General features: G+C 40.9%; 1 protein-coding gene across 2 annotated transcripts; it reads left to right on the forward strand.

Moving 5' to 3' along the window:
• Positions 1–481: 481 nt before the first annotated feature.
• KCNG3 (potassium voltage-gated channel modifier subfamily G member 3) lies at positions 482–10,653 on the forward strand. Of its 2 annotated transcripts, none has more exons than XM_086460820.1 (2): positions 482–1,137; positions 10,008–10,653. In XM_086460820.1, exons 1-2 carry the CDS (start codon positions 482–484, stop codon positions 10,651–10,653), a joined length of 1,302 nt encoding a protein of 433 aa, XP_086316946.1. The 2 variants fall into 2 exon arrangements, with proteins under 2 accessions (XP_086316946.1, XP_086316947.1); XM_086460821.1 differs by having other exon boundaries at positions 482–1,104.
• The last annotated feature ends 14,490 nt before the right edge of the window (positions 10,654–25,143 follow it).

A 25,143-nucleotide genomic window follows, 5' to 3' on the forward strand; every position in this document is an offset into this window, starting at 1 on the left:
GCAGCCCCCCGCGCTGCGCTCCGCCATGTGCGCGGGCGGGGGAGGAGGCGTGTCCCCACCCCGCCGCCGCCGCGCCGCCTCCCGCTCGCCTGCCAGCCGGCACCGGCGGAGCGGAGCGGCGCCGGGCGCGGAGCTCCCCGGCCCCGCCATGCCCGCGGCCGCGCCCCCGCCCCGGCGGGGCCCCGCGGAGGCGCCCGCCCGCCGGCGCTGAGGCCTCGGCCGCACCTGCGAGCGGCATCGCCGGGGCGGGCGCGCAGCCTCCGCCCCGCGCCCCGTCTCCTGCGCGGCCGCTGGGGCGCCCGCGGCGGCTCCTCTCCCGCCTTCCCTCCGTCCCCGCCCGCCCCGTCGCCAAGCGGGAGCCGCCAGCGGTGCGGTGCCGTGCGAACCCAGCCGGAGCCGGGGCAGCCTCCGCCGCCCGCGCTGCCCCCCGCCGCGCCGCGCCGCCCTGCCCGCCCTTCCCCTCCTCCGTCCCGCCCAAGCCATGAACTTTGGCCGCGGCCCCTCGGTGGTGTTGAACGTCGGGGGCACCCGGTACTCCTTCTCCCGGGAGGTGCTGAAGGATTTCCCGCTGCGGCGGGTGAGCCGCCTGCACGGCTGCCTCTCGGAGCAGGACGTGCTGGAGGTGTGCGACGACTACGACCGGGAGCGGAACGAGTACTTCTTCGACCGGCACTCGGAGGCCTTCGGCTTCATCATGCTCTACGTGCGGCACGGCCACCTGCGCTTCGTGCCGCACATGTGCGAGCTCTCCTTCTACAACGAGATGATCTACTGGGGGCTGGAGGGCTCCCACCTCGACTACTGCTGCCAGCGCCGCCTCGACGACCGCATGTCCGAGACGTGCACCTACTACACGGCGGAGGAGCCGCCGGGGGAGCCGGCCGGCGGCCCCGAGGGCAAGGGCCGGCGGCCACCGGGAGCCGAGGGCGGGAAGTGGCTGGAGAGGATGAGGAGGACTTTCGAGGAGCCCACGTCTTCCGTGGCCGCCCAGGTCCTGGCCACCGTCTCCATCCTCTTCGTCATCGTGTCCATGGTGGTGCTGTGCGCCAGCACCCTGCCCGAGTGGCGGGCGCCGGAGAACCGCAGCGTGGAGGAGCAGAGCAGGTACACAGCAGAGTCAGTGAGGGAGCCCTCAGGGTAGGAGGATCCTTTATTTTCCCGCTGTCCGGTCCCCGTGTGTCCCGTCCAGTGTGTCCTGCCCCTCGTCCTGACGGTCCGTAGCTGTAGCCGCCGCCGGCGGAGATCGCCTGCGCGCCTGGAAACCCCGGCGCTGAGTTGGGGAGCCCGGCAGCGGGGGGGGGGGGAATGAATGATGTGGGGGTGTCGCGGGCAGCGGGCGCTGCTCTGCCGCTCCGGGTCCCACCCGGCGGCTCCGAGCGCGGGAGCGGCGCGGCTGTCACCGGGAGAGCGCCCCTCTCCGTAAGGGTGCCTCCGCCGGTGCGGCAGCGCGGAGCTCTGCTTCCCCGCCTTGGAGCGGCCGCGGGACTCCTTGCCCGCATGGAGAAGTTCGAACACTCGGAAAATCGTATTAGGCCTTACGATTGGGGGAGAAAAGGGAAATAAAACCCTAAAAGAAAAAAAAAAAAGCAATTCCCTTCTCTTTTCCTTTGGGAAAAGCACAATCCTGTATGCACTCTCCGTTATTCGTACAGGTTCTTCTGCTGGAGCAGATCCAGCGCCTGTTAATGGTTCTGCTCTCGTAAAATCTTCTATGTGGGAACAGTCTTACCCCCTTCCTCTTTCCATCTCAGGTTCTTTATGTGGGGAACACAGGAGATGATCACACTGCGCATTAAGCTCTTGCAAATGCATCATACAAGAGCCCCAGTGTACGAACGTAACATGTTTAAATTTCCTTTAGATAAAATGTGTGTAAGCACGCTAAACATTGCAAAACAGTTGCAGAAAAACAGGACATGGTCTATGAGGCTCAGTCCTGAGCCTTCCTGGGAAGAACAAACCCTTTTTCACCTTCTTTGTGACCTCAGCTTGAGGTGACTTTGATGCAACTCTGCTGACTTCAGTATCATTGCTCTCTCTCCCTCTTTCTCTTTCTCTTCCCCCCCCCCCCCCCCATTCCCTAGAGGACAGAATCAAAACCACTCTAGTAGGATTTCTCCCGCAAATAAGACTGACTTATAAAGAAAGAAGTAAACGTTTCTTGTATTTGCTAGCTTCTCCCTTCTTTCAAAACAGGATATTCAACAAAAAGTTTTCAGCTTCTGCTCTGCTAAAGGGGCCCCACAGTGAAATCGCAGCCTTGTCATCATGAAATCGTCTTTTACCATAGAGTTAATTGGAATGTGATATATTATATCTTGGTAGCCAAATTAATTCCTTGGAAAGTATTTTCGTAGTTTCCATTAGCTTAATGGAAAACTGCACCTGTGTTTCTCATTGTAGCTGAGCCAAAGAATTAATTGTATGAACAAAAAGAAAGCAGGTACAGATTGAGAAGCTGCTGATTCCTGCTTAGATTCAGATATGTCAAAGGTTGCTCTTAGAGGTTCTTCCAGTTAAAAAGCCTTACTTAAGCTTTGCAAAGTTATTTCAAAGGGTGGATGCTCTGGGTGATCTTTTTGTAAGGCAGCAAATTGCTTAGATACCCCTGATGGACAGGGGAAAATAGATGCAACACTACCATAGCATTAACGACATTGGTCATATCTTTGTTCGCATCCTGATGATGTAGGAGTCATCAACAATTTTTCTCTTACTGAAAGAGTTCAGCTTACAGAGGAACAAGGCGTATGATGTGTAAATTTTCTTTCATAGTGCCTTTGTCTTAAAGAACATGTGTCTATTGTACACACACATCATTTTACTCTTCTGAACAATTGCATATTGTATACCGAGTGTTTGAAGGATAAGGTCTTAAATACTTGTAAGGTATGGTGTAGCCAAGCGCTTCCCAGGGCAGTGAAGGCTGCTTTTAAAACCAGAAGGACTGCTATCAATGGTAGGGTGAGTTTCTTCAGTACTGGTTGTAGGACTCTGTGGAACTGCAATAAGAAAAGAAAGGTAACTGTAAAAGTTGCAGCTGAACAGTTTCTAGCCATCTTCTTGCAAAAGTCTGTCGTGTATAAACACCAATACAAGCTGGTTCATTTCCCGTGTGACAACCCATGTGCTTTCACCGCACAGGAACTAATAGTGATTCAATGGCAAACACATGGAAAACAGATACAAATGTGTTCCTTTCTGTCCACACCTGCTGAGGTGGCCTTGTTCTCTTATGACAGCCACTCCTTTATTGCACAGGCTGCATCACGACCAAAAAGCCTGTTACATGTGGGAAAAAAGGTATGAGCTACAGTTGCTTTTAAGTGAGTGATCCAGTTCAGTTCAAACTACTTACACATGCCATAGGATTTGACTTAATATGCCCAGTTGTCATCTGACTTGATTTCCCTTTATTTGTTTGTATTTTCTTTTCTTTTGTTTGTAGTTACTTCATGTAAAATAAGCTAAGTTTTCAAACCTACGTAGCTAAGTGCCTTATTTGAGAGTCTCACCACAGAAACCACACAGGAGTGTCTGGGATTGCGTACTCTGGCAATGCTGTCCGTCTTAGGGAAGAAGGCTTTTAAAAATCTGGCCGCTAGTTTCTGATACATTTAAAAGTTGGAAGCCAAATTCTGTCTTGGTTAGTAACCAAGGTTCTTCATCAAAATAAAGAAATTCTGTCTAACATAATACACTAATTTATTTTTTTTTGTCAAGGGAAATTGTGACATTAATGCTGTATGCATTAACTCACATGGCACTGTAATTACTAGTATGAAGGCTTTACATTATTCTGAAAACATATGTTGAAAAGTTTTAGGTATGAAAATTGAATGGTCTTACCTAGAAGTCCTTAGGCTGTAGATTTTGGCTGTAACAGACTATTCAGATCAGCATAAACCACTGCTTAGGAGAGAACTACCTCATGAAATTCAGCAAATTTGATATTTTTAGTCTCTCACATGCTTACTAACAAGCCCCTTGTCCTCTTGTCCTTCTCTTGATGTTATGTGACAGTTCAGAAAGGTGCCACATAAGAAATTTCTGTGGCTGAACTGTGGTAACTGTCTCCAGAACGGCTTTGGGCAGCTGTAGGGAAAACAGCTCTAGCAGCGTGTCTCCAGCTTACCTGGCCACCATCTGTAGAAGGGAGGGGGTCGCTATGTAATTTACAAAATCAGCCTCTTCAATGAGGTTTGCGGTGAGGGTTACTGCAGCTGCCAGCTAATACCAGCTGTGTTTACTTTTCTTGTGTGAACACCTCTTCACCAGAAGAGGAATTGAGTCCACCAAACTTTTCTCAGGAACCATTACGTTGTTATGACTTTTCATGGCGACTACACTCCCCAAGGGTGAACAGCCTACGGCTATTTCTGATCCTTTGCAGTAACACCCTTTAGAAAGCAACAGAGAACTCCACGAGTAAGCCTGTTTAAGGAGAGAGATGGGGAATCTGACCTCTGAATTTCACAGATCTTAGAGACACTGACAATATAATTCCCTAACTTGCAGAGGGATTGCCTTCTCCAGGTTCATTCTCAGGATGAGGGATGAATTATTAAATGTCTTGCATTGTAAGATTTTTGCTGTCTTCCCTGCCTTGTCACGTTTCACTTATCAGAGCTGAAGATTTGCATCAGATTTGCACAGTTTAGGAGCAGACAGCAGGGACACCTGTTTCCCCTTCTGTTGCTTCTGGCAATTTCAAGTCATCTTTGCTCTCCTCTGAACTCTGCCAACAGATGCATACTGTGCAAGTCTCTGATCAGGGACCCGTCCATACACTGACTGTAATCTTTTGGGGAGAGCTTCTCAAGCCTGTAATAGGAAGTCTTCTGAAGCTGCTCGACTTACTGCCAGCACAGTTCTATCTACCTGCCTTTAAAGTATTTTTCTAACGCTACATAGGAGTAGCTTGTTAGCACAAGGGAGAGACTGTTGTCCCTTTTCCAGTTACTAATCATGGTTAAATTTGTATTGAAAGAATCACTCTGTAATCCAGCCTGTATGATTGCGGTGTTCTTAAGCAAAAGCAAATAAACACAGTAACTTCTCCAAACAGCATCTCTCAACAGATGCCAGTGGACTTTTTTTCATCTCTGCAAAACATCAGCTTAAAAAGTTGCATTTGAATTTTAGACACACAAAAATCATTATTCCTTTATGGCGGTGGAGTTTCAGAACACTCGAATGCTCACGTCCAACAGCTGTTAAAAAAAAAAAACCCAAAAACTTCTTTCCTGGGTAAGATCCAACCTGAACACCACTTTTTTTCTCAGTTAAAACAGTAGGCTGAAGGTGAAGAATGGAACCACAGACTTAAGTTAAAAACACAGATGCATATTCTTCTAATGGATTTACAGTCTTTTTGAAAAATAGAGATAAGACAAAGAACAAGCACGTATCACTGCCTGGCCACAGGAGAACCTTAAGGAACTCACCATGGCTAGGTGCCACTCGTATTCAAAGTATATGGAAAAGATGCTGAGGACCCTAGGGCTCGAGATGTTCATATCCAGGTATCCCCTGGGAGCTGAGAAAGGCATTTGCCCCTTCCCTGGGGAGTGCTGGGTCATTACAGCCTCCCACATAAGGCACCAGACTTTAAGGCATCAAGACGTATTATTGCTACCAAAGCAGGGATGGAATGGAAAAAAAGCCAGCGAGGTTCTCGGTGCAGGGAAACCAGCTGTTCTGTGGCCCTTGCTCTACAGTTTGTAGTGAGACAGAAACCCTGTTGATTTCAAAAGGATAAAAAAAAAAAAAAAAAGGTATTTGCTGAAATGACTAGGAGTCTTCCTAAGCAGGAATTTGATCATTCTGGCTACTGCTTGGATGTTTTTCAGGTTTAATGTGCTTTACATGGAAATGGGCTTTAGCAGCAATTTAACAAATCAGTGCTGACAGACTTTAATCTTTAATCCTGTCATATACTGTCTTCAATCATATCATCTGTTTTCCTTGTGTGTCCCGTTGATGTGTATGTTTTATTTACAAGCTTAATAGATAATAGTGCCACTAATGAATATTTTGGCTAGATTTCAACCAACTCACCGGGGGATATTGAAAGTATACAAACTGGCATGCTGGGGCAAAGAATAATGCTCAACTGAAATATTCTGAGACACTCACAATGTGGGGTTTTTTTAGTAGTAACAAAATAGTCTTGTTAGTGATTGAAAAAATAATTTCTGAAGTGGTTTAACTCATTGTACATAAAATAGCTTATTCTGAAAGGAAGTTATCAGACGGTACAGAAAATTGAACAGTGATGGGATTACAGCAGAAACGAGGCTCACAAAGGCTTGATTTTCCATTTATGGACAAAAGACTCGTTAGAGCAATCTTGGAAGACTGTTAAGTACCAAGAGGAGAAAACCCCTCTTTCATGTACTTAGGTTTGGGACAATGAACAGTAAGTTTGAGCAGAAATAACGTGTAACAATAAACATTAGGACTTAGTATTTTCTCTGATTATTTCTAAATTTTGTGGGGAATCTTCAAGGAGACACTTCATGAGTTTGTTTTTAATTTCCCCTCTCCTTTTTGAATACTAATTATTTTAAAACCGAACTGACGGGGAAACAAAAACCAACCAAAAACTGTGATGGAAGTTTATAAAAATAGGTACTACATTTTACCAATTAAAGCTCATGATTTAATTATATAGTTTTAGATTTTAATACAGCATTGTTCCAGGAATAGGCAATAAAAGGCAGTCTGTCCTGAATTTGCAGCAAATATTTTAAGAATTGATTACAGAAGATACAATAACTTTAGTCTTCCAAGTGCATGCATTTTATTTGGCTTTAACTTCATACTCAGTTAAGTTCTCTTGAGGACTAACTGTTAAATTTGCTTTCCTTATTAGATGTTATTTATCCATTAACAAGGTTAGCTATAAAGATAAGTCACTACAAGGAGAGGGAGACTTGATCTGAAAGTGGAAATGTGGTACGTAGCACTCCAGATTTCCCAACAGGCCAAAGGTTTCTAGTTGTTCTCACCAAAGCACTTTTATGGGATTTACCAGGACTTCCAAAAACCATCAACACAGGCGAAAAGGGTTGACAAGAGAGGAAGAATGGAAAATGTTTCACTGGTGTCTAAGAAGTAAGCAGAGGACAGAAAAAAATAAAGGACACCCTTCTTCATTATCTTCTCCCTAGCCAGGGTGCATATAATTGATGAGAAAGAAAGATACACATAGAACGGAGAAATGGAAGTGCAATATATAATGGAGTGGCAGTAATGCATCTCCCACTGTCTTCATCTTGCTTTGTTATTTTTGCATCAATGTCATGTTCCTTAGCTCTCTTCAAGTCCATTGTACAATAAAAGGCTTCTTCAGTCCTTCCTACTGAAGTGTAACTGATTTACAGTATCTCTTGTGCTAGGAACAGCCAGAATGAAATAATGGATTGATCAGATTTCACGGATTTTTACTTGCACAACTATCTAGACCACTGAATCAATGTTGTTTCATAAAGAAGACTTCTACTGAATCACGATTAGGACCTAAGTTGCTTAAAGCTCAACTCAGAAATAACCTGCCTAATTTGTGACAAAATGGAGGAATCACACTTCCAACATTATCAGGGCATCAGAAGGACATACCAAGTGAAAAAGCTTTAAATTGTATAATTATTAATTGCCTTTTTTCCTTCAAATTCTCCATGTTACAGGCAGCACTACCAGAGAAATCTCATAAAATGTAATGAAGTAGTGTCTGTTGGAATTGTTGAATATTCCTGGCTGCAACTTTCTACCCAGATACGATTTTTCTTTTAATCGTTACATCTCAACTAGCCAACATATAAGTACATTTAGACTTCATCAGTGAGTCCATTACCATCATCTTGCTGTTTGACTGGATTTTACAAGGAAAAGTCTTAGGTATTTCCTCATCGTGTGTAAAAAGGATTTAAGAGAACTTACCCGTTAACATTTTTTTCTTGATTTTTTCAACATAAAGGAACAATAATCCACATTCATACAGTAACTTTCATATATATATATATATAACTTTCATATATTCTGTACATTACTTTTGTTTAGAACACGTGATCTGAGCATTTTTAAAAAGAAATTAAATCTGCATCCAAGATAGTTATCCCTCACTGTCATCATTAAAAGAAACCCTAGTATTTTCAAAAGCTTAATTTTTAAGAGAACACATAATTCTTAAAAGCAAGCTATTTTTGAAATTCACGAGTCTTTCCATCAAAAGGTGCTAACATGAACAAGTGTTTTATAAGCCCTTTATGAAGAAAGGCCACCTGCTTACAGATCTTTCATCGTTATTCATGAAACAAGAAAAACAAGGTCTGATTTTATGTGAATATCTATTTCTTTATGTAATTAATTTATGTGCATTTAAATTTGCCTTGGCTGGAATTACAGTGTACTTTCCAACTTCACATCAACTGACCATTACTGTTTCCTCCATTTTTTAGCATAAAACTAAAGTGAATGAGTGAATTAAATGAAATTAATAAAAAATAAATAAAACTTCAGTGTATGAAACTTTTATGAAAGTTAGTTTCTATAGTTTATTAGTATAATTACAGCAGTTACAGAAGAATATTGTCTTTCTAACAGGCCACTGTCTTAATGATAACAATAGATTTCAGAACTGGTAAAAAATTATGCAGATATGTTAGGGAAGCAAAATTCTAGGTTTGAAATTACAGTTGGGTTATTAGTTGCAAATCATTATGTTTCTACAGACACTACCTTGACAGGATCTCTGCAGTAGCAAAAATCCTCTAGTTGCATGTAGTATTTTCAAATCCTCGATTTCACCTTGGTTTGGTTTCAGACTGTTGGTATGAGAAGGCTTTGGTGATGGGCTTTTTTTTTTTTCCTCAAACTGTTGGTGAAAAAAGATAAACAAAGGAAAGAGGGAAAGATTAGCTCCCATTCCCTCCTGTATTAAACAAGTAAGCACAGTCTGAATTCTTAAGAAAAGGATTATTTTCAGATGGGAGATTTGAGGCTACGTGCACAACAGTTATTAAATAATCTTCTGTCTCTACCTTCACTGATTTCAAGTTGAGACATTCCCAAGTCTCGTTCACTGCAATGGGACTTGAAACTAATTAAGAACATACTGAAATCACCTTCCAGGATTTCTTTTCTTAACGCCATTATTTGTATTTGGCAAGAAGGTGATCTTGCCTGTTTTGCTTTGGTTATTTTGACATTTTTGCTGCAACGCAGTTTAGGTGGAGCTACATTTAAAACAAAAGAAAAAACCTAAGTAGTGCAGAGCTTAGTGGTAAATGGGAGAAGACAAGCTTATTGCTTTGTGTACCCAATGATGAAAAATAAAATACTATCTGTATTTAGTGGCAATACCTATAAAGTTCAGAATATAGTTCTAGGTAAGCCCCTGTTTGGGACGCAAATCAGACAGACTGGTTTAGGTTGGTTCCCCAAGAGCCAATTATCATGAATTATCCAGTGCAAAAGCTGATTTCTGCCTACTGCATTTTCGCTTCTGTTTTAGTTTAGCAGTCCAGTTCCATACATTCCTGTTCATAACCAGCCAGTATGACCCACAGTCCTTGGCATTCCCAAATGGATTTAAAACAAACAAAAAGTTAACAAAATCCCCCAAAACCCAACCAACCGAAAAAACCCAGAACAACCCAGGGGTTCTAGATAATGTTACACGCTGGCATCGGTGGCATAGCATTTCCTGTAGGGTTCCAGTTTTTGTAGGCATATTTGCCCAGTAATAGGACCAGTAGCAATCTATAATTCAAAGAACATGATCAGTGATTGAGTTCTTGGCAATGATCAGTTTAAACTTCTCACTAGATTCTCAGGTTAATTGCTGAAATCTGGTGCTACATGCATAGGATAAGGATAGCATGGCTTTCTGTTTGTCGTTTGTGAAGGTCTGAGTGTCAGTTTGGTAATACCTGTGAACAAACCAAACATCCACTAAAGCTTTTGCACAGGACATAAATACTGTACTTTGTTTCTTTTGACAGGATAATTGAAGCTATCTGCATAGGCTGGTTCACTGCAGAGTGCATTGTGAGGTTCATCGTCTCCAAAAACAAGTGTGAGTTTGTCAGAAGACCTCTCAACATCATTGATTTACTGGCAATTACTCCTTACTACATCTCTGTTCTAATGACAGTTTTCACAGGGGAAAATTCGCAGCTTCAGAGGGCTGGAGTCACCTTGAGGGTCTTAAGAATGATGAGGATTTTTTGGGTGATTAAACTGGCTCGTCATTTCATTGGCCTTCAAACACTTGGTCTGACTCTGAAGCGTTGTTACAGAGAGATGGTGATGCTACTTGTCTTTATCTGTGTTGCTATGGCAATTTTCAGTGCACTTTCCCAGCTTCTTGAAAATGGGCTGGACTTGGGAACAAAGAATAAGGATTATGCCAGCATTCCTGCTGCTTGTTGGTGGGTGATCATCTCAATGACCACGGTTGGTTATGGTGACATGTGTCCCATCACTGTACCAGGAAGGATTCTTGGAGGAATTTGTGTGGTTAGTGGTATCGTTTTATTAGCCTTGCCAATCACATTCATTTATCACAGCTTTGTGCAATGTTACCATGAGCTCAAGTTCCGATCTGCTAGGTACAGTAGAAGCCTCTCTGCTGAATTCTTAAATTGACCAAACTTGCATTCTGTTGTAGTTACTTGCTAAGCTTTGTCTTAGAAGAGAATGGTGGAAGGTCCCTTTGCGTGTCCTCCTTGACTGGATGGTCCTATGGAACAACATTCTCACCAGCCTGGAGAAAGCCCGTCACCATTCAGACAGGAAGGACGGCCATCTGCCTTGAGCACCTTGCAGGGAGAGGGAGTGATGTTTCAAATTTGAGAGAACAAAATTAACAAAAGCGGATTCAGAAGTCCTCAACCAGACCAGTTTGGTCTTCAGTTTGCCTTCCCACACAAAAGCAGAACAAAAAATGGGCTTAACACTGAGATCTGTCATTCCCGTAATTACATCCTCTACCATTCCAAGCAATGTGTAGCAGAAGTTTTTCAAAGATTTCAGTATATGAGTGCTCCATAGAGGCACTGATAACTTCTTGCCTGAAGTATCTGCACTTTGAGCTCAGATAATCGAATTAGATACTGAAGGAGAATCACTGCTACTTTTGAGCTTTGCAACAGAGTAGAGCTGTTCTGTAACTCAGGAAAGATGAAGAATATAGGTCTGTAGGTCAAAAATCTTAAGGCCTGATTCTGATCTTTGATGAAGCACACAAATCTTCTGTAAAACCAGTGAAGTCAGTGGCATTGCTCTGAATTTGATAATTCAAAGAAGTGCAAGAAGCGCACCTCTGAATGTTGTAGCAAGGACTGCCTTAGCCACAATTAATTTCTTCTCTGGAACCAAATCGTTAGTAGAAGCAAGTGTTGTACTTTATAGCAATCAGCATAAAAAAATCAAGCATTGATAAATATATTTTCTGGTAGCTTAGTGGGGGATCTGTCCAAATTTTATGTACGATTAGTTCAACTCCATCCACCTGAAGTTACATACTCACAAGCATAGATTTTTTTCCCCCCATTTAATTAAACATATATATCGTAGTGAAAGTTCTCCAAGACAAATTCTAAGACTCCATCACTTGAAACAGTCTGGAGAAAGCACTGGAAAACAAGAGTAGCTGCTCCTCATCAGATGAGGCACTTCATCATCTTTAAATCTGCAATCCTTACTGAAGGACATGCTTTACTTTAATGGAGGTTTTAAAAACAGCTGTAAAAAGCCCAGAGGATACCAAAGAAAGTAAAATATAGACTGTGAGTTGCGCTTGGCAAAATGGTATATTCTCCAATGTAACTAGAAAATGAAAATGAATCAAGTTAGGTTCTGAGATACTGTTCGCTACATTTCTTCTGTAGTACTGCTTAATAGCATCGTTCAGTATAATGCTGAAAGGCTGCTACATAGAAGTGTGGAGTTAGGTACTAAAACACATTAAGGTACAGCTTTACAAATTTGGGTACCGATAAACACCAACAGGGAGCTTTTCTTACTAACGTGGAAGTTCAGAGTCATCAGCATAGTTGAATTTGGTGTGCTTGCCTGAAAATACCGCATTTACTATTACTGTGCTGTAGAAGCATCTTTCATATACGTATCTGTTAAAAGCTTTAGAAGTAAAATGAGTACCACCTAGAAAACACATCTCTGGAATTGCTCAGTAAAAGTACCACATTGGTCAGTAAGCAGTAGATTGAAGGCTCTACCCTGAGATCTGAAAAATTCATTATCTTTTTAAGTGGTCTTAGTTGTAAGTAGTCTTAAAGAATTGCATTGCAACCACAATTTTTCTGAAGACCTGAAAAGAATTTTAGTAGCCTTCTTACAGACAAGCTTGACTTTTCCTTCACTACTCTTTCAAGATGACATTATTAAGTAAGGTTACAGCCATACCTGCTTCTTGCCACTGACGTGTTCTGGTGTTCAGAAGGTTAGCTCTGTAGTTCCCTGTACTACTATATTTATGCCTTTTATATCAGAATCACATTGTTCAGAAACCGGCTCCAGCATTCCACAGAGAGTTGAATATCAAATAAGCAAAAATTTCTTTCTTAGGTGACATTCACACCTGATGTTAGTTAGGCAAGTTGTGACTTCAGAGACACTTAGATGTTTTACACCAGCAGAGATGCTGGCTCTGTATTCCTGCATGTCTACCTATATATATCCTGCATATATTATATATTATAGTCAGTCGAAATGTTTTTTTTTTTTCTTCACACAAAAGATTTCCTCCTTGACAAAATCGAAATTTCAGACTATAATCCAAACACAGCTGTTGAAGAAAATGACATTTTCATCTTCTAATGAAAAGTTTATTTTGACAGTATCAAAACCATTTTCAAGGAGAAAATCGCTATTTTTTTTGTATTCTGCTCCAATCTTTTTTTTTTTTTTTTTTTTTTCCATTAAAAATAGGTAAAAAAACCCACATAAGAACATAGGCCTCCAGATTTTCATATGCTGTTTTTAACGCTTGGGAAAAATACTGTTTTTCATAAAACTCCTTAAAACTTAGTCTTTTGTCCATGTTTTGTATTTAACCAAACCAGTACTCTGAGATACAACCCTTCTCCCACAAAACGCCCAAACCATCATCACGATGACAATAGTTTGAAATCCATACAGAATGTGAATATACTTTAAAGTATGTTGCAGGCTTGATTTCAAGACAAAATAAAATGCATTTCAGCACTACCTATAAATCTAATCTTTAGGTGCCTGTACGAAGGAAAAAATATAAATTAATGCACATAATAACTTGTGAATACCAATTTGCACCATGAATCATTTCATAAAAGCAATCAAGGAGAGGAAATTTTCAAAGATCCAGGCTATATGTGGTATACAAACAAAATGTTTGATCCTTTATAAAGTGTTTTCCAGCTGAAGAATCCTTTCCTGGTGTAAAATGATTATCTAATGAAAATAGTTGTGCAAAGGAGTAAGCCTGTGGAGATTATCTTAAGTCATACTTTTTTTTTTTTTTTAACAGCTTACGTTCGCTTTTTATATGGCAAAATGTGAACAGGATGACCTGATGTGTTTTTTAATTTGAGTTATAATAAAATATTTTGAAACTGCTCTGTATAAGCCCACTAAGGAGAGATACTGGGGTGGGTTTTTTTTTATTTTGCTTTTTTATTGTGGTATGGTTATCAGTCTGTAGACTTTTGTTTCCTTAGAAACCAAGTTGAAGTAACGTGATCTCAACAGTAGCCTTAAACCAGAATTTTATAGTAAGTAAATAGTAAGTAAAATCCTGACTTCTAGTAATATATGTCATCTTATTTTTCAAGGACCAGTGTATTTTTAGTGAGCTTTAAAAACCCTGAATTATATGTGTAGTCAAAAATAAGCATACTTTTAAACAGATGAAACTGTTTTACAAAAAGTTTACTTGAGACCATATTTTATGCAGACATGGGGTGCAGTGCTCTGTTTCGAAATACATCATTTCAAAGCCAAGTGAAGACAAGCTGGCTCATTTCTAATCATTGCCAGTTTGAACCCTATAGAATAAAATAACTTATGGCTGGTGCCTCTTTCAATGCCTGAAACATTCACAGTTGGAACAAATTAGATAAAATACAAATATAATAAAACCGGGGATAAATGTAGCTTATATAATTGTGATCCAGCCTTTGTGTTCATCCAAACCTAAAACCAACGCCAATGAGTTTTGAACTGCCGTCGTATGTTTTGATGCCAACAAAAGTTAATCATACATCCTATGCTAGGTTCAATCCTTAGGACTGACCTATTGGGAACTATCGGCTGCAATCCTTCAAGGTACTGCGTGCCTCTTAAAAGCATTCGATCATGAATAAAATCACTGGAATGGAAAGCTGTCTAGGGTACATTTTCCTTCTACATTTCTACATGAAGCACCATCCCAAAAATCACAAAGAATGGAGGATTATCATTTCCCTTGATGTAAGACTTGGAAACAATACTGTCTTGATGAATACCCACCAAAAAAAAAAAAGAAAAAAGATTCGATTGATGATTTTAAACCGTTTTATCAGCAGAGGGATCAGCCATTTAAATATGTGATATTCATTCTTACTGTACAATGGCTTATCCTGGTGTACACAGGAGCAAGTTTGAGGAAGATAAAAATTCTGTTAATGTGGGAGTCATATTTTGATACCCATGTATTTAAAGGAAAAAAACCTGGGTTTTCAATATCGTGTATACAGTTTGGGCCCGTAAAGGAATCGGTCTTCAGCTTTTGTAGCATTCAACCTTCATGTTTCCAAAATAAAACTGAAGTCCTTATGGGTTCAAAACACTTGTCTCTTCCCCTCTGGGTAACGACTACAAAAATCTTACCAGATCTGAACGTCTGCCAGGAAGTGGTCATATGCACACACCAGCCAGCTAAATTCAGCTGCCAAACCAGCCAGTTTCCTGGGAAGCAGCACAACGAACAAGGTCTGCCGTGCTCTGAATTTTCGCCCACCCGACAGGTTCAGGGTAAAACTAATGATTAAAGTTTGATCATTTGAAGTACCTTGAAAATTTTAGAATTATCCTTTCAAATGAGCTTCTAAGGAGACATTTGCTGGAAAATTAAATAAGCTATGCATAGCAAAAGAGATGATATCGCTTTATAAAAAAAAAGTTTCACTAGGATTTTAAAAAAGGAATTTGACTCTCATTTTCTGTTATTTGTTTCTAAAAGGAAATATGCCGGTCAGTATACATGATGCTAGTTAAACTTGCTATATAAAACAGATCCCCATTTAAAATAAGTAGACTTAGTGAGAAAAGTCTTCCAGCTTTGCTATAGCTGTAACAGTTTACAGTAGCTGAGGAGCTGCCCCAGCCCATATGGAAGGAACAACACAACGTTGGTTTCATAGGGAAAAATTAATACGATGTATGGCCTGTGAAGTGCAACACGAAGTGGGGAGTATCTGTTGCAGATGACAGGGTAGGTTAAGCATCAAGAAGGCTGCACAGTGAGCAACCAAGACTGACAATCTGCTTGACAAGAAATTTTGAGAGCCACAGAAGAATATAAATCTTTGGTCAAATTAATAAAACGTGAATGTTTGCAACTACACATTTTAGACTCCTTTATTCTTTACAAATGCAGAGGTTTATAATTTTATAGAACATTAATTTTATATATTGTTTGCTTATCTGTAAAGAAAAATGTATACTATAATTTGAAAAGGTAATGTGTTTTTTTGATGTGAATACAGAATTAGATGGATAAAATCACGTAATAAAATTTGCTGGTCTTGTTGCTATATTTCATGGACAACTGGTCAAAATTGTTTATAAAACGTGTTCTTTTTAACAAATGAATTTTGTGGCTATTCATATTGGTATTGTACCTTGGCAAAAACTTTTTTCCTTTAACAATTTTTGGCTACTGAGAAGTCTGCCTTTTAGAACCAAGGAGTTTTACTCAATAGAAAATTTGAATATTTTTTCCAGAAGTTAGTCTGAGCCAAAAAATAAAGTTAAACTGACGTAGGGTTATTTTTCAGCAACTGAATATTATAATTATGGACAACAGAACTGTCAAAACAAAATAAAACAGCAGCCGTGTAACACATACATTATTCCTCAGGCATTATTTATAAGAACAAATCTGGAAAAAATGATTGAATTTGCTTTCAAGTTCACTGAAATGTATTTGTATTAAAAAAAAAACCCAACCCATCAACATGGCGTTCATTCTGGAATTCCAGAACAACCACAAGTTTCACCAGTGCAATGCTTGCATTATTGTGAACGGATCTGAGACACTGTGGTGATTCTTTAAATGCAGCCATTTCAAAAGCACTTCCAAAAATAAGCACAACTAATTTTCTTTTAAAATAAGTTTGAATATGTTAAGAGATCACTGAATTATGAACTATTCTGGCACCAGCCCACTGTATTATTATGAAAATGAACAGTCTTTTCGTTTAGAAATCACGAGCATTTTTACTTCTCATATTTTATTTATTAGTTTTAAAAGTTTTACATAAAATGTCAGTGAAGAAATGAAGCAGGTGTCCACATAGTCATATATTTTAGAAGTGTTTTTGTAAAAGAACTTCTAAGATATTTTGGAAGCAGAGGGCTTTTTAATGTTTTAACACTGTTACTATTTTACAGATTGCTCAGCACTTGCACCTCCTAGCAATCTGAGATGCAACTGTAAATACATAGAAGTCCCCAAAATCAGATTGATTCTTGCTGTCTTGGGGAGCATTTTATACGTTTGTTTGCCATAAGAATTTAAAAAAGAAAATCGTAAAGGGGTTCATTAAAATCTATGAAATCTAGAAGTTCAAATTTGGAATTCTTTCCCTTGTACCCCAGAAACCCTCCATTTCAGTTTTTATATTTCTTTTCCACTGCTCTTTTATTGAAGCAGCAACTAGGAACTACAGTGAGGACCAGGCTTCTGTTGTGCTAAGTGCTGTACAACCACGGATCAAAATTACAATGCTGCTCCCAAAACCCATATAATCCAGGACTCAAACACAAATCAAAAGCTGTATGCAGACAACAGTGCAAGCAAACAACATGGCATTTCTCTGTAGCATGAGTGTAGCTTATCTATTGATTCCGATATACTTTTAAGTACTAAGTGTTCAAATACATTTTTTTTTCCTCTTCAATTTAGAGAGGCTCCCAGAGAACGCAGCACTTACGAGACAATCTTTTCTACATTGCTAAAGGCCTTGTGAGCTGTGCTGGCTGTGCCAAGACTGCACAGCCTCTAACCATGACTTTTGTTGTTAGGGTTTAATATTTGAACATGATGTCATTTGATGGTATACTATGAATGAGTAAAATTGGGGCCATTTATTAGAATAGCATCTTGAATCGTTAATGCCATATAAAAGAGAAAATCAATCCCAACAGTGTATTCAGTAAGCATAGTCATGCAGAGGCCCACTGAAAAGAAAAGCATCAGTATCAAAATTACTTCAAGAAAAAATAAATACAAATCTAAAAGTGTGGATTCTTGCCGGAGATTCTTGCTTATAGCCATCAGATTAAATTCCTTGAGTATCCCTGCCTTTGGGTGCAGTGTCTTCAGACTGTACCTGTTCGGTCCTTTGATACAAACTAAGCCTATAGGTTACAGCAGCTTTTTGGTCTCTATTGACTCAAGAGGCTTAAAAAATAGGTCTGTCTGAAGAGAAAAATCTTCTTTGAGGGAATCAGGCAACCAGCAGTTCATAAAAGCTAGCTAAGATGAATTTTGCTTTGTTTTAGAAAATCTGTTTGTCATCTGGGTTATGGAAGACAAAGTCTTGGATGTAAATGCCAGGTTACCCTCAACACAAGACCAGCAACTGCAAAGCTCATCTGCTTCTCTCTTTATAGCAGACTCCAGCATCTCTATCTTGTTTTCTTAGACCATTCTCCTTTCACCTGATCCTCACTCAAGGAGCATCAAGGTTAAACACTAACATCCATGGACTGAGGCTGCTGTTACCTTTGCCTTCTCTTCATACAGACGGTCCCATTGACATTTGAAATGCAGTTCAAATCCAGATTAAGTAGCCAAGAATAAATATCCATACATTTCTCTGTCTCAGTGTAGGATAAGAAGCTCTCTCCTCCCCCACAATATATGTCATATATAATGGGAAGAAACAGTCATGCAAAGCAAAGCTTTTACAAAGCAATACAAAATAGCCTAAATCATCCACATCCCACCCTTCACCTACAGTCTTATCTTGGCACCTCACATCCCGCAGCCTGTTCAAATCCACTCACAGCTCCACAATAAAGATCACCTATCTGCCTTTGGCCACCTACTCCTGCCGACGTGAGTGGACCTGACAGCTGAATTGCCAATGGGATGTTGGAGTTACAGTTTTGTACTTCTTTACTTGTTTGGTTGATTACTCTAAATTGCTGTTTCTACCAACAAACTGTGAAGCAGTCTGGCCAAGCTTGGACAGTACATTTCCACGTGCTGGTCCACTTCCACCAGCATATAATAGAGTCATGCTAGCAGCAACTAACAGCCTCAGGAACTGGTAGGTTTCACTGTAGTATTAAAGACCCCAGTTTAACATCCATAAGAGCTATTACTACTTTAATGTTTCCTGCTTCTGGGATTTATCCCTACTTAGAGTCCAGGATTGTCATGCAACCTGAAAGAACATTGCAGAGAGCAGGTGGAAGACTAATTAATGAAAAAAGGAAATGAGGTAGAGGGATAGGGAGAGGTTAAAAATACTAAGTCCAACAATGCAAAAGGCTCTGAGATAGTAATGAAGTCCTTTCTAAGTGACTCACCAAAAACTAAGAACGTGCAATGCAGATAACTCTCAGACACTAAACACAATAGGATGCTGTGCTCTTTAGCCCTCTTCCCCATCACTGCTGCTCTCCTGCTATACCCTCCCTGAAAACACATCTCTGCTTTCTTCCTTTGACAGACTTTTTCCATCCAACTCCTTTCCTCTTTGGTTTTCACCCTTTTCCTAGCTGCCCCATTTTCTTTCTGCTGCTAGCCACACTGGCAGGGTTCTGCGCTGGCACAAAATATTTCTGAAATTGCAGTGCCAGCCCCCTGTCTGCCATCCAGTCCTGCCCATTCATTTCTGTCCTACTTGTCATTTCTATAGGTACATGCTTAAATAAACCGAGCGTTCTGCCGCTTGAGGGACGGTGCTACAGAGCAGTTCCCCAGTCCACTCCCCCCTGTAAGTGTAACCCAATTGATACCTGCCTGCTTTGCTAAAAAGAAAAAGAAAAGCTTTCTTTCACTCATTTCTTTGGGTTACACACTGCGACAATAACTTGTATTGCCAACATTTGTGATTTACTATTTCCCTCTAAATGTTTTCTGAACACGTCTGCTTCCAGACGCAGTGTCTCTGATCAGGAGAATAACACGGAATCTGGCACCGTCTGATCCCATTCAGCAGTCGCTTCCCTTCCCGCCGTGTGCTAATGACTACCAAAAAGCATAAGGCATCCACAGTCAGGGGATCCAGGGACTGCAGGCTACAACTCGAAACATGCACAAAAGCAAACAGAAGGCTTTGACTGAAAACCTCCCCACAAGTCACATCCTTTCCTTTCAGAGATGACCACTGGAAACGTCCACAAAAATGTGCCATCTCAGCATGGAGGGTCCCTTACCGAGCCTTCAGTCATGATAGCTGGTACACTAAACACAACCTTTTGCTGCTTGCATAGGCCAAAGTTGTGGTCAACACCATGTCAGCCAGCTCCCTGTGCTCTAAGGCTAACAATAACATATGCAGCAAATGCTGCTGCGTTCAGGTCTGTAACTCAGCCTCCAAATCCACATCTTTATCCATTTTTTCCTACTATTTTAAAGCAGGATATACTACAAACAATACTTACTACTTTGCTTTTAAAAAGAGTATGAAACAAAAGCTCAGCTAAAGCACCATAAATTGTGTTGGGAGACTAGAGCAAGAAGATAAGCACTACAGTACTTGGTGAAGCCTTTTCACTGCTCAAAGGAGAGATACAGATCTCCTCAAGCAAGAGATGTTCAGTTTGAATGTACAGTTCAGAGGGAAAATTGGGTAAGTCCATTGTAGAAACCTGCAGTTATTTACCAGTAGTCATAAATAATCCATAAACTCTCTACATCTTTTATTTCCTCCATATCTATCAAATATGCAAATCATATTTTATGATTCCTTTTCTTTTACTGTAACCAGATTTAAGAAAGTTTTTTAAGCTTTAAGGCTGCAATCACCCAAAAAGGAACAAAAGGGAACACGCAGAGGAATTGTTCCAAAGTTCAAATTGGTTTATGTGTGAATCAAAGTCAGCTCTTAGATTAGGTTGAAAATATATGGGACCGTACGTAAAATCTTTTTAATAGCATTTGGGAAATGTTTCCCTTGTCTCTACCCATAAAACTTTCCTGTAAGGCAAGCGTCTAGATCTCACCTCTAATTCATTTCTCCCTGAAGCACTACAAAGAAGATGCTATTATTCAATAACATAGTGAAAGCAAAGAACGAACTTGGGACTAATTTAGTTCCCGTTATTTTAGTGTATTCTCTACTCAATAAGGCAAGTGTTTAGCGAGCGTTAAGAAGCTGGAGTTCGTAGGTTCAAATTACATCCATCTGATACCGTCTGTTTGGTGGCAACTGGATCTGGGACAAGCAATTGGGTCAATTGCCTCCAGCAATGCTGAGGATGCATAGAAGCAAGTTTCCATTCTGCCTTTGAGCAGTGAGCAACCAATACTGTAGCCTACAGGAGATGGGGAATCCTTCAGGAAACCATAATCACACCAGCTCCACACTGCAAAATCTAAAAAGAGAACTATATTGGGGAGGGGAAACTATCAAGCGTACACAAAGTAAAAAGCAAGTAAAATCATGGTGCCAAATCTCCATTTCCACACCTCCTCACCACTCCTTTTCAGTTCCCTTAGGCTGCAGAATAGGATGTAACACTCTTAAATGAACATGCCTGCACCACCAACAGTACTGCAAGCTCTCATACTCCCTGGGAAAACAGAACTCAGATTTTCCCATTAAAAAAGCCCAGGCTCCTAGATATTGAGCCAAATGAAACTCTCCGTTAGGCATCACAGAACCCACGCGAGACAAGGGAGCCAGATACAGTTCAGCAAATTTTACTGTGAAAAATCTCTAGGATGGAGGGTGTTGTCAAAAGACGTGTTTTCAACAGAATTTTTTACTTGGGTGTTAAGTGTGGTCAGCAAGTGAATCGCACTGCGTCCATCCACATCCCCATACCTCCACTCACATGGGTCATCTCCTGCTTGGGAGGAAACTATAGATAGCGATGCAAAGCGCAGTACGAAGGACCCCAATCCAACTGCAGGATTTGTAAGGCTGTGTAGGCTCTGCCAAAGCAAAGTTCCTGCACAATGCAGTGGCAGATGTTGCAGGCAGCATTTACTTGGAGGGCTCCCTATTTCTGCAACTATCCAACCCTTTAATGTGTGCAAGGGCTTGGCTCAGGAACAGTTCCTTTCAGCTTCCCCTGCTGTTACTCCACTCACTCCAGCACACTTCAGTCCTCTTTTCTGCTACTGAGCTTCCCTCTTCCCCTCACTCTGGACTTTATCAGTGTTCTCCCACACTGTTACTGATCTTCTAAACTTTCTCCTACGCAGGGAAAAGCTGTGATAAGGAGGTAGATAGTTCTTTCATCTGCTTGTACTCCTGGTTTTACAGTGTCTCTATTCTGATGGCAGTAAGAAAGCAGATACGGTATACAACAGCTGACAGAATATTTTAAAAGGAAAAAAAGTCATTTATAATGTGGCAAGACAAAGGGGAAATGCATCAAAAAACCTGCAAGACTTCCTGAAACAGATCTGAGTCACACTACCATATGAAGACAAAAAAACCCATAATACTTATGTGCTTATAGAATGTCAGTGAGACTATAGGATGCTACAGGAAAGATAATTAGGAGACTGTCAGTTGTAAAGGTATCACAGGGTAATGGCTCCTGCTGCTGGAAGAATATAATCCTCAAAAATAAATGTAGTCAAAACTATGCATTATTTTCAGTACAGGAGACACTGATCTCATGGCAGCAATCTATTTTTATTATGTTACTTCTGATATGAAATGATTCATAAAACAAGAATATTTTTATGAGAAAGATTTCTCTAATAACCAGTTGACATTAGTATGGCTAAATTTAAGTATGCCTTCTTTTTTTTTAAAAAAAAAAAAAGTAGGCAAATAGAAACCCCTTAGAGTACAGCCTGCTGACAAGTAATCTGGGCAAAGCTGGACCTTCTGCCTGAGTATGGCGATAGTTCAGCCAGCTCTGAATGGCTTTATCCCATGGCAGCACTTGGAAGAAAGGCTTAGAGATAATAGTTGTGAATGGTATCCTAGGCAGGCATTAGGATCTAGAAAATCCATCCTCGCATCTCATCTTCCACAATTTACCAGGTTGTGCCTAATGTGGGATGCAATGGAGACAAGAGGAGCGATGTGCAGAATGCAACAGCTGAGGACTTGAAACCCACACCATACACGTTTGAGGGGGGGTTACTTCAGACTAGTTCTAGTCTGGTCCTATCTTCTGAACGCTCTTTAGCAACTGGAGCACACTAGGTGTGTTCCTTAAGTGCACCTCACAGTCAACCAGGAAGCCCAGATTCATCCAAAAAGATGGCCCAATCTGTGAGCTCCAAGCCTGCTCAGTGATACAAACCCAAGCAGAGGTATGACTTGGAGGTTTGCTTCAAAAGCATATTTCTGATGAAAAGCTTCCCAGTTGAGTACATCTAGAGGAAAGTTCTCTTTTTGCTCCTTATATTTCAGTTTCTCCTCTGTAACATACTGGAGATCTTTTGTTTTCAACCTTTGTGGATCCACAGAACCGCGGACATTTCATTGGAGTTGCAGGTCCAGGCTTTTCTTAGACCACATCCTGGATGAGAGGCCATGGCGCGCTGCATGGTCCTGGTTTCCTATTCACTCGGGCTAGAGACTCAGCCAAAGGCTGCAGTAGTTTCCTGCCCATGGAAATCTGTGTCCAGAAGCAAACTGGAAGATGACTCTTTGGCTCTGCATCCTAGACATACCCTTAGCTAAAACACAACCAAAAGATTTTACAACACGTCTAGTGCTCTCACAAGGGTGCTTAGGTGTAAAGTACTGCTACTTGACGGCGCCACTTTAAGAATTATTAGCAAACACTGATCCTCTGGTGGAAGAATTGCTGTTATTCTTGTTTCTTTGTCCTGAACAGCATGGATTCAAGGCACTCTATCAAACAGGATTGCCTCAGCACGTACCTATAGGTCACTTTGCACTGTTGAGGGTGGAGCTCTAATGAACAGCATATATCTTCTTCAGGAAATTACAACCCAGAAAGTTGCCAACTTTTGAAATTTATTACCTATGATTGCTGTTACAAAAACTCATCATGTGAAATGAGGCTTTCATCTCTTCATGTTCCTTATATCCTGAGGTGTGAGAGAGAAGTGGTAAAACAGGATCGCGTGCCAAAACGTGAATAAACTGACGAATTTTTAAAGCCAAGATCATGATTTTTGAACAGCTGATGTTGGCAATCCTGCATGTTCATTGATTATTGCCTTCTCCAAGAGACTGTTAAGAGTAGATACATGGCAGTGTCACCTTTGGGAAAGGGTAAATTAAGCCCAAACACAACTGTATAGAATGTTCTGAAATGTGACTGGTAACAACTAAAATTAAGTATGAGTGACTAACAAATGGCTGCTGGACCAAGAAAGCGAAAGACTTAGGGATTCAAGTCAAGCCACCTGGCATAAATTGCCCTGAGCATTTCTAAGACAATTGTATTTTAGTTGTTCATACTGAGAAACGGTGCACGGGATGTTTCCTCAGCCCATCACAACACCCTACTACCGGCTTCACACTATACAACATACAGAACATTTCCACTAACCCACGTACAGACAAGGGGGGTTTGTTTATAAATCTTGCCTTATTCAGGGCAGTTTGTTGCAACACTGCACTAAGGATGTGCTTGTCTCTGGACTCCAGTCTGTGGATTTGCGTATGAAAAGGCTGACAAGGAGAAATGAAGTACAAGGACAATGCATCATCCTCCCAGTAGCTACAACATATCTGAGAAAAATAAACTTTTGCTGTGGACTGTTGACCGTTTGACCTAGGGAGGCAGAAGGAAGAGGTCAAAGAAGACTTTGGCAGCAGTGTGAAAAGAGAAACCCTTGCAGATACATTTTACCTCTCGATGTCCAGAGATACTTCTCACTTTATTTGGGAACCTATTTCACTACCTGTGTGATGTTTACAGGAGAAGTTCAGGAAGAATAAGGCACTGCCATCGTGAGACTTCCCTTCTGGCTGTAGAGGGAAAAATAAGGCACAGCGGGAAGCGCGCAGACAGGAACTTCAAGCTGTGGCTGTCCCTGTCAAAGTCAAAGGCAAGAGGCAAAGCATCCAGCCTGCCAGTGCAGCATTTCAAAACTGGGAAGTGGTATAACCCATAAAGATGGGGCCTGGGGATTTCAAGATTACTTTCTCACAAGCAGAATAAATAGCGCTTTTAGGTCGTTATTATTTTACTGGCAGCCAACATCGATGTCTCAGTCAGATGAAAAATTTACCTTTGTTTCTGCAATTCTGAAAATAAAGGGGGAAAAAAGCAAAGACAACAAAGCTGAAAGGTAGTGAAAGCAATATTTACTGTAGGTTCCTATAATGCTTTTCGCATCTGGAGATTGGAGAATACTTCACTGCTAACCTGGAATAAACCATTGCTTTCACAATTTCCATTCTGCTTTTATACAGGTAACATGAGATTGCAGAGACAGAGTCTATAAAAAGTATAACTTACCACCCCAGAAGCATGACTCGATCATTAGGCTTTACAACAATTACATCATCAAGTTTTCAATTCCTTGATTTACTTTCTCAGACAAATTCTGTCTGAGAACCTGGAAAGAAAGCTATACATGTGTAACAAGAGGTAGATACCCCCAAATAAAATTCAACACGTTTAAAAAGATTCCTGATGCCAATCATACTACAGATGACACAGTGCCCTTATTGCCAGGCCAGAATTGCTATTGCTATTAAGTAACTATTGCTATAAAGGATTTCACATGTAGAAGCCTTATGTCAA

The sequence above is a fragment of the Leptosomus discolor genome, chromosome 2 (genome assembly GCF_034619465.1).
Source record: "Leptosomus discolor isolate bLepDis1 chromosome 2, bLepDis1.hap2, whole genome shotgun sequence".
In the NCBI taxonomy this organism is placed as follows: domain Eukaryota; kingdom Metazoa; phylum Chordata; class Aves; order Leptosomiformes; family Leptosomidae; genus Leptosomus; species Leptosomus discolor.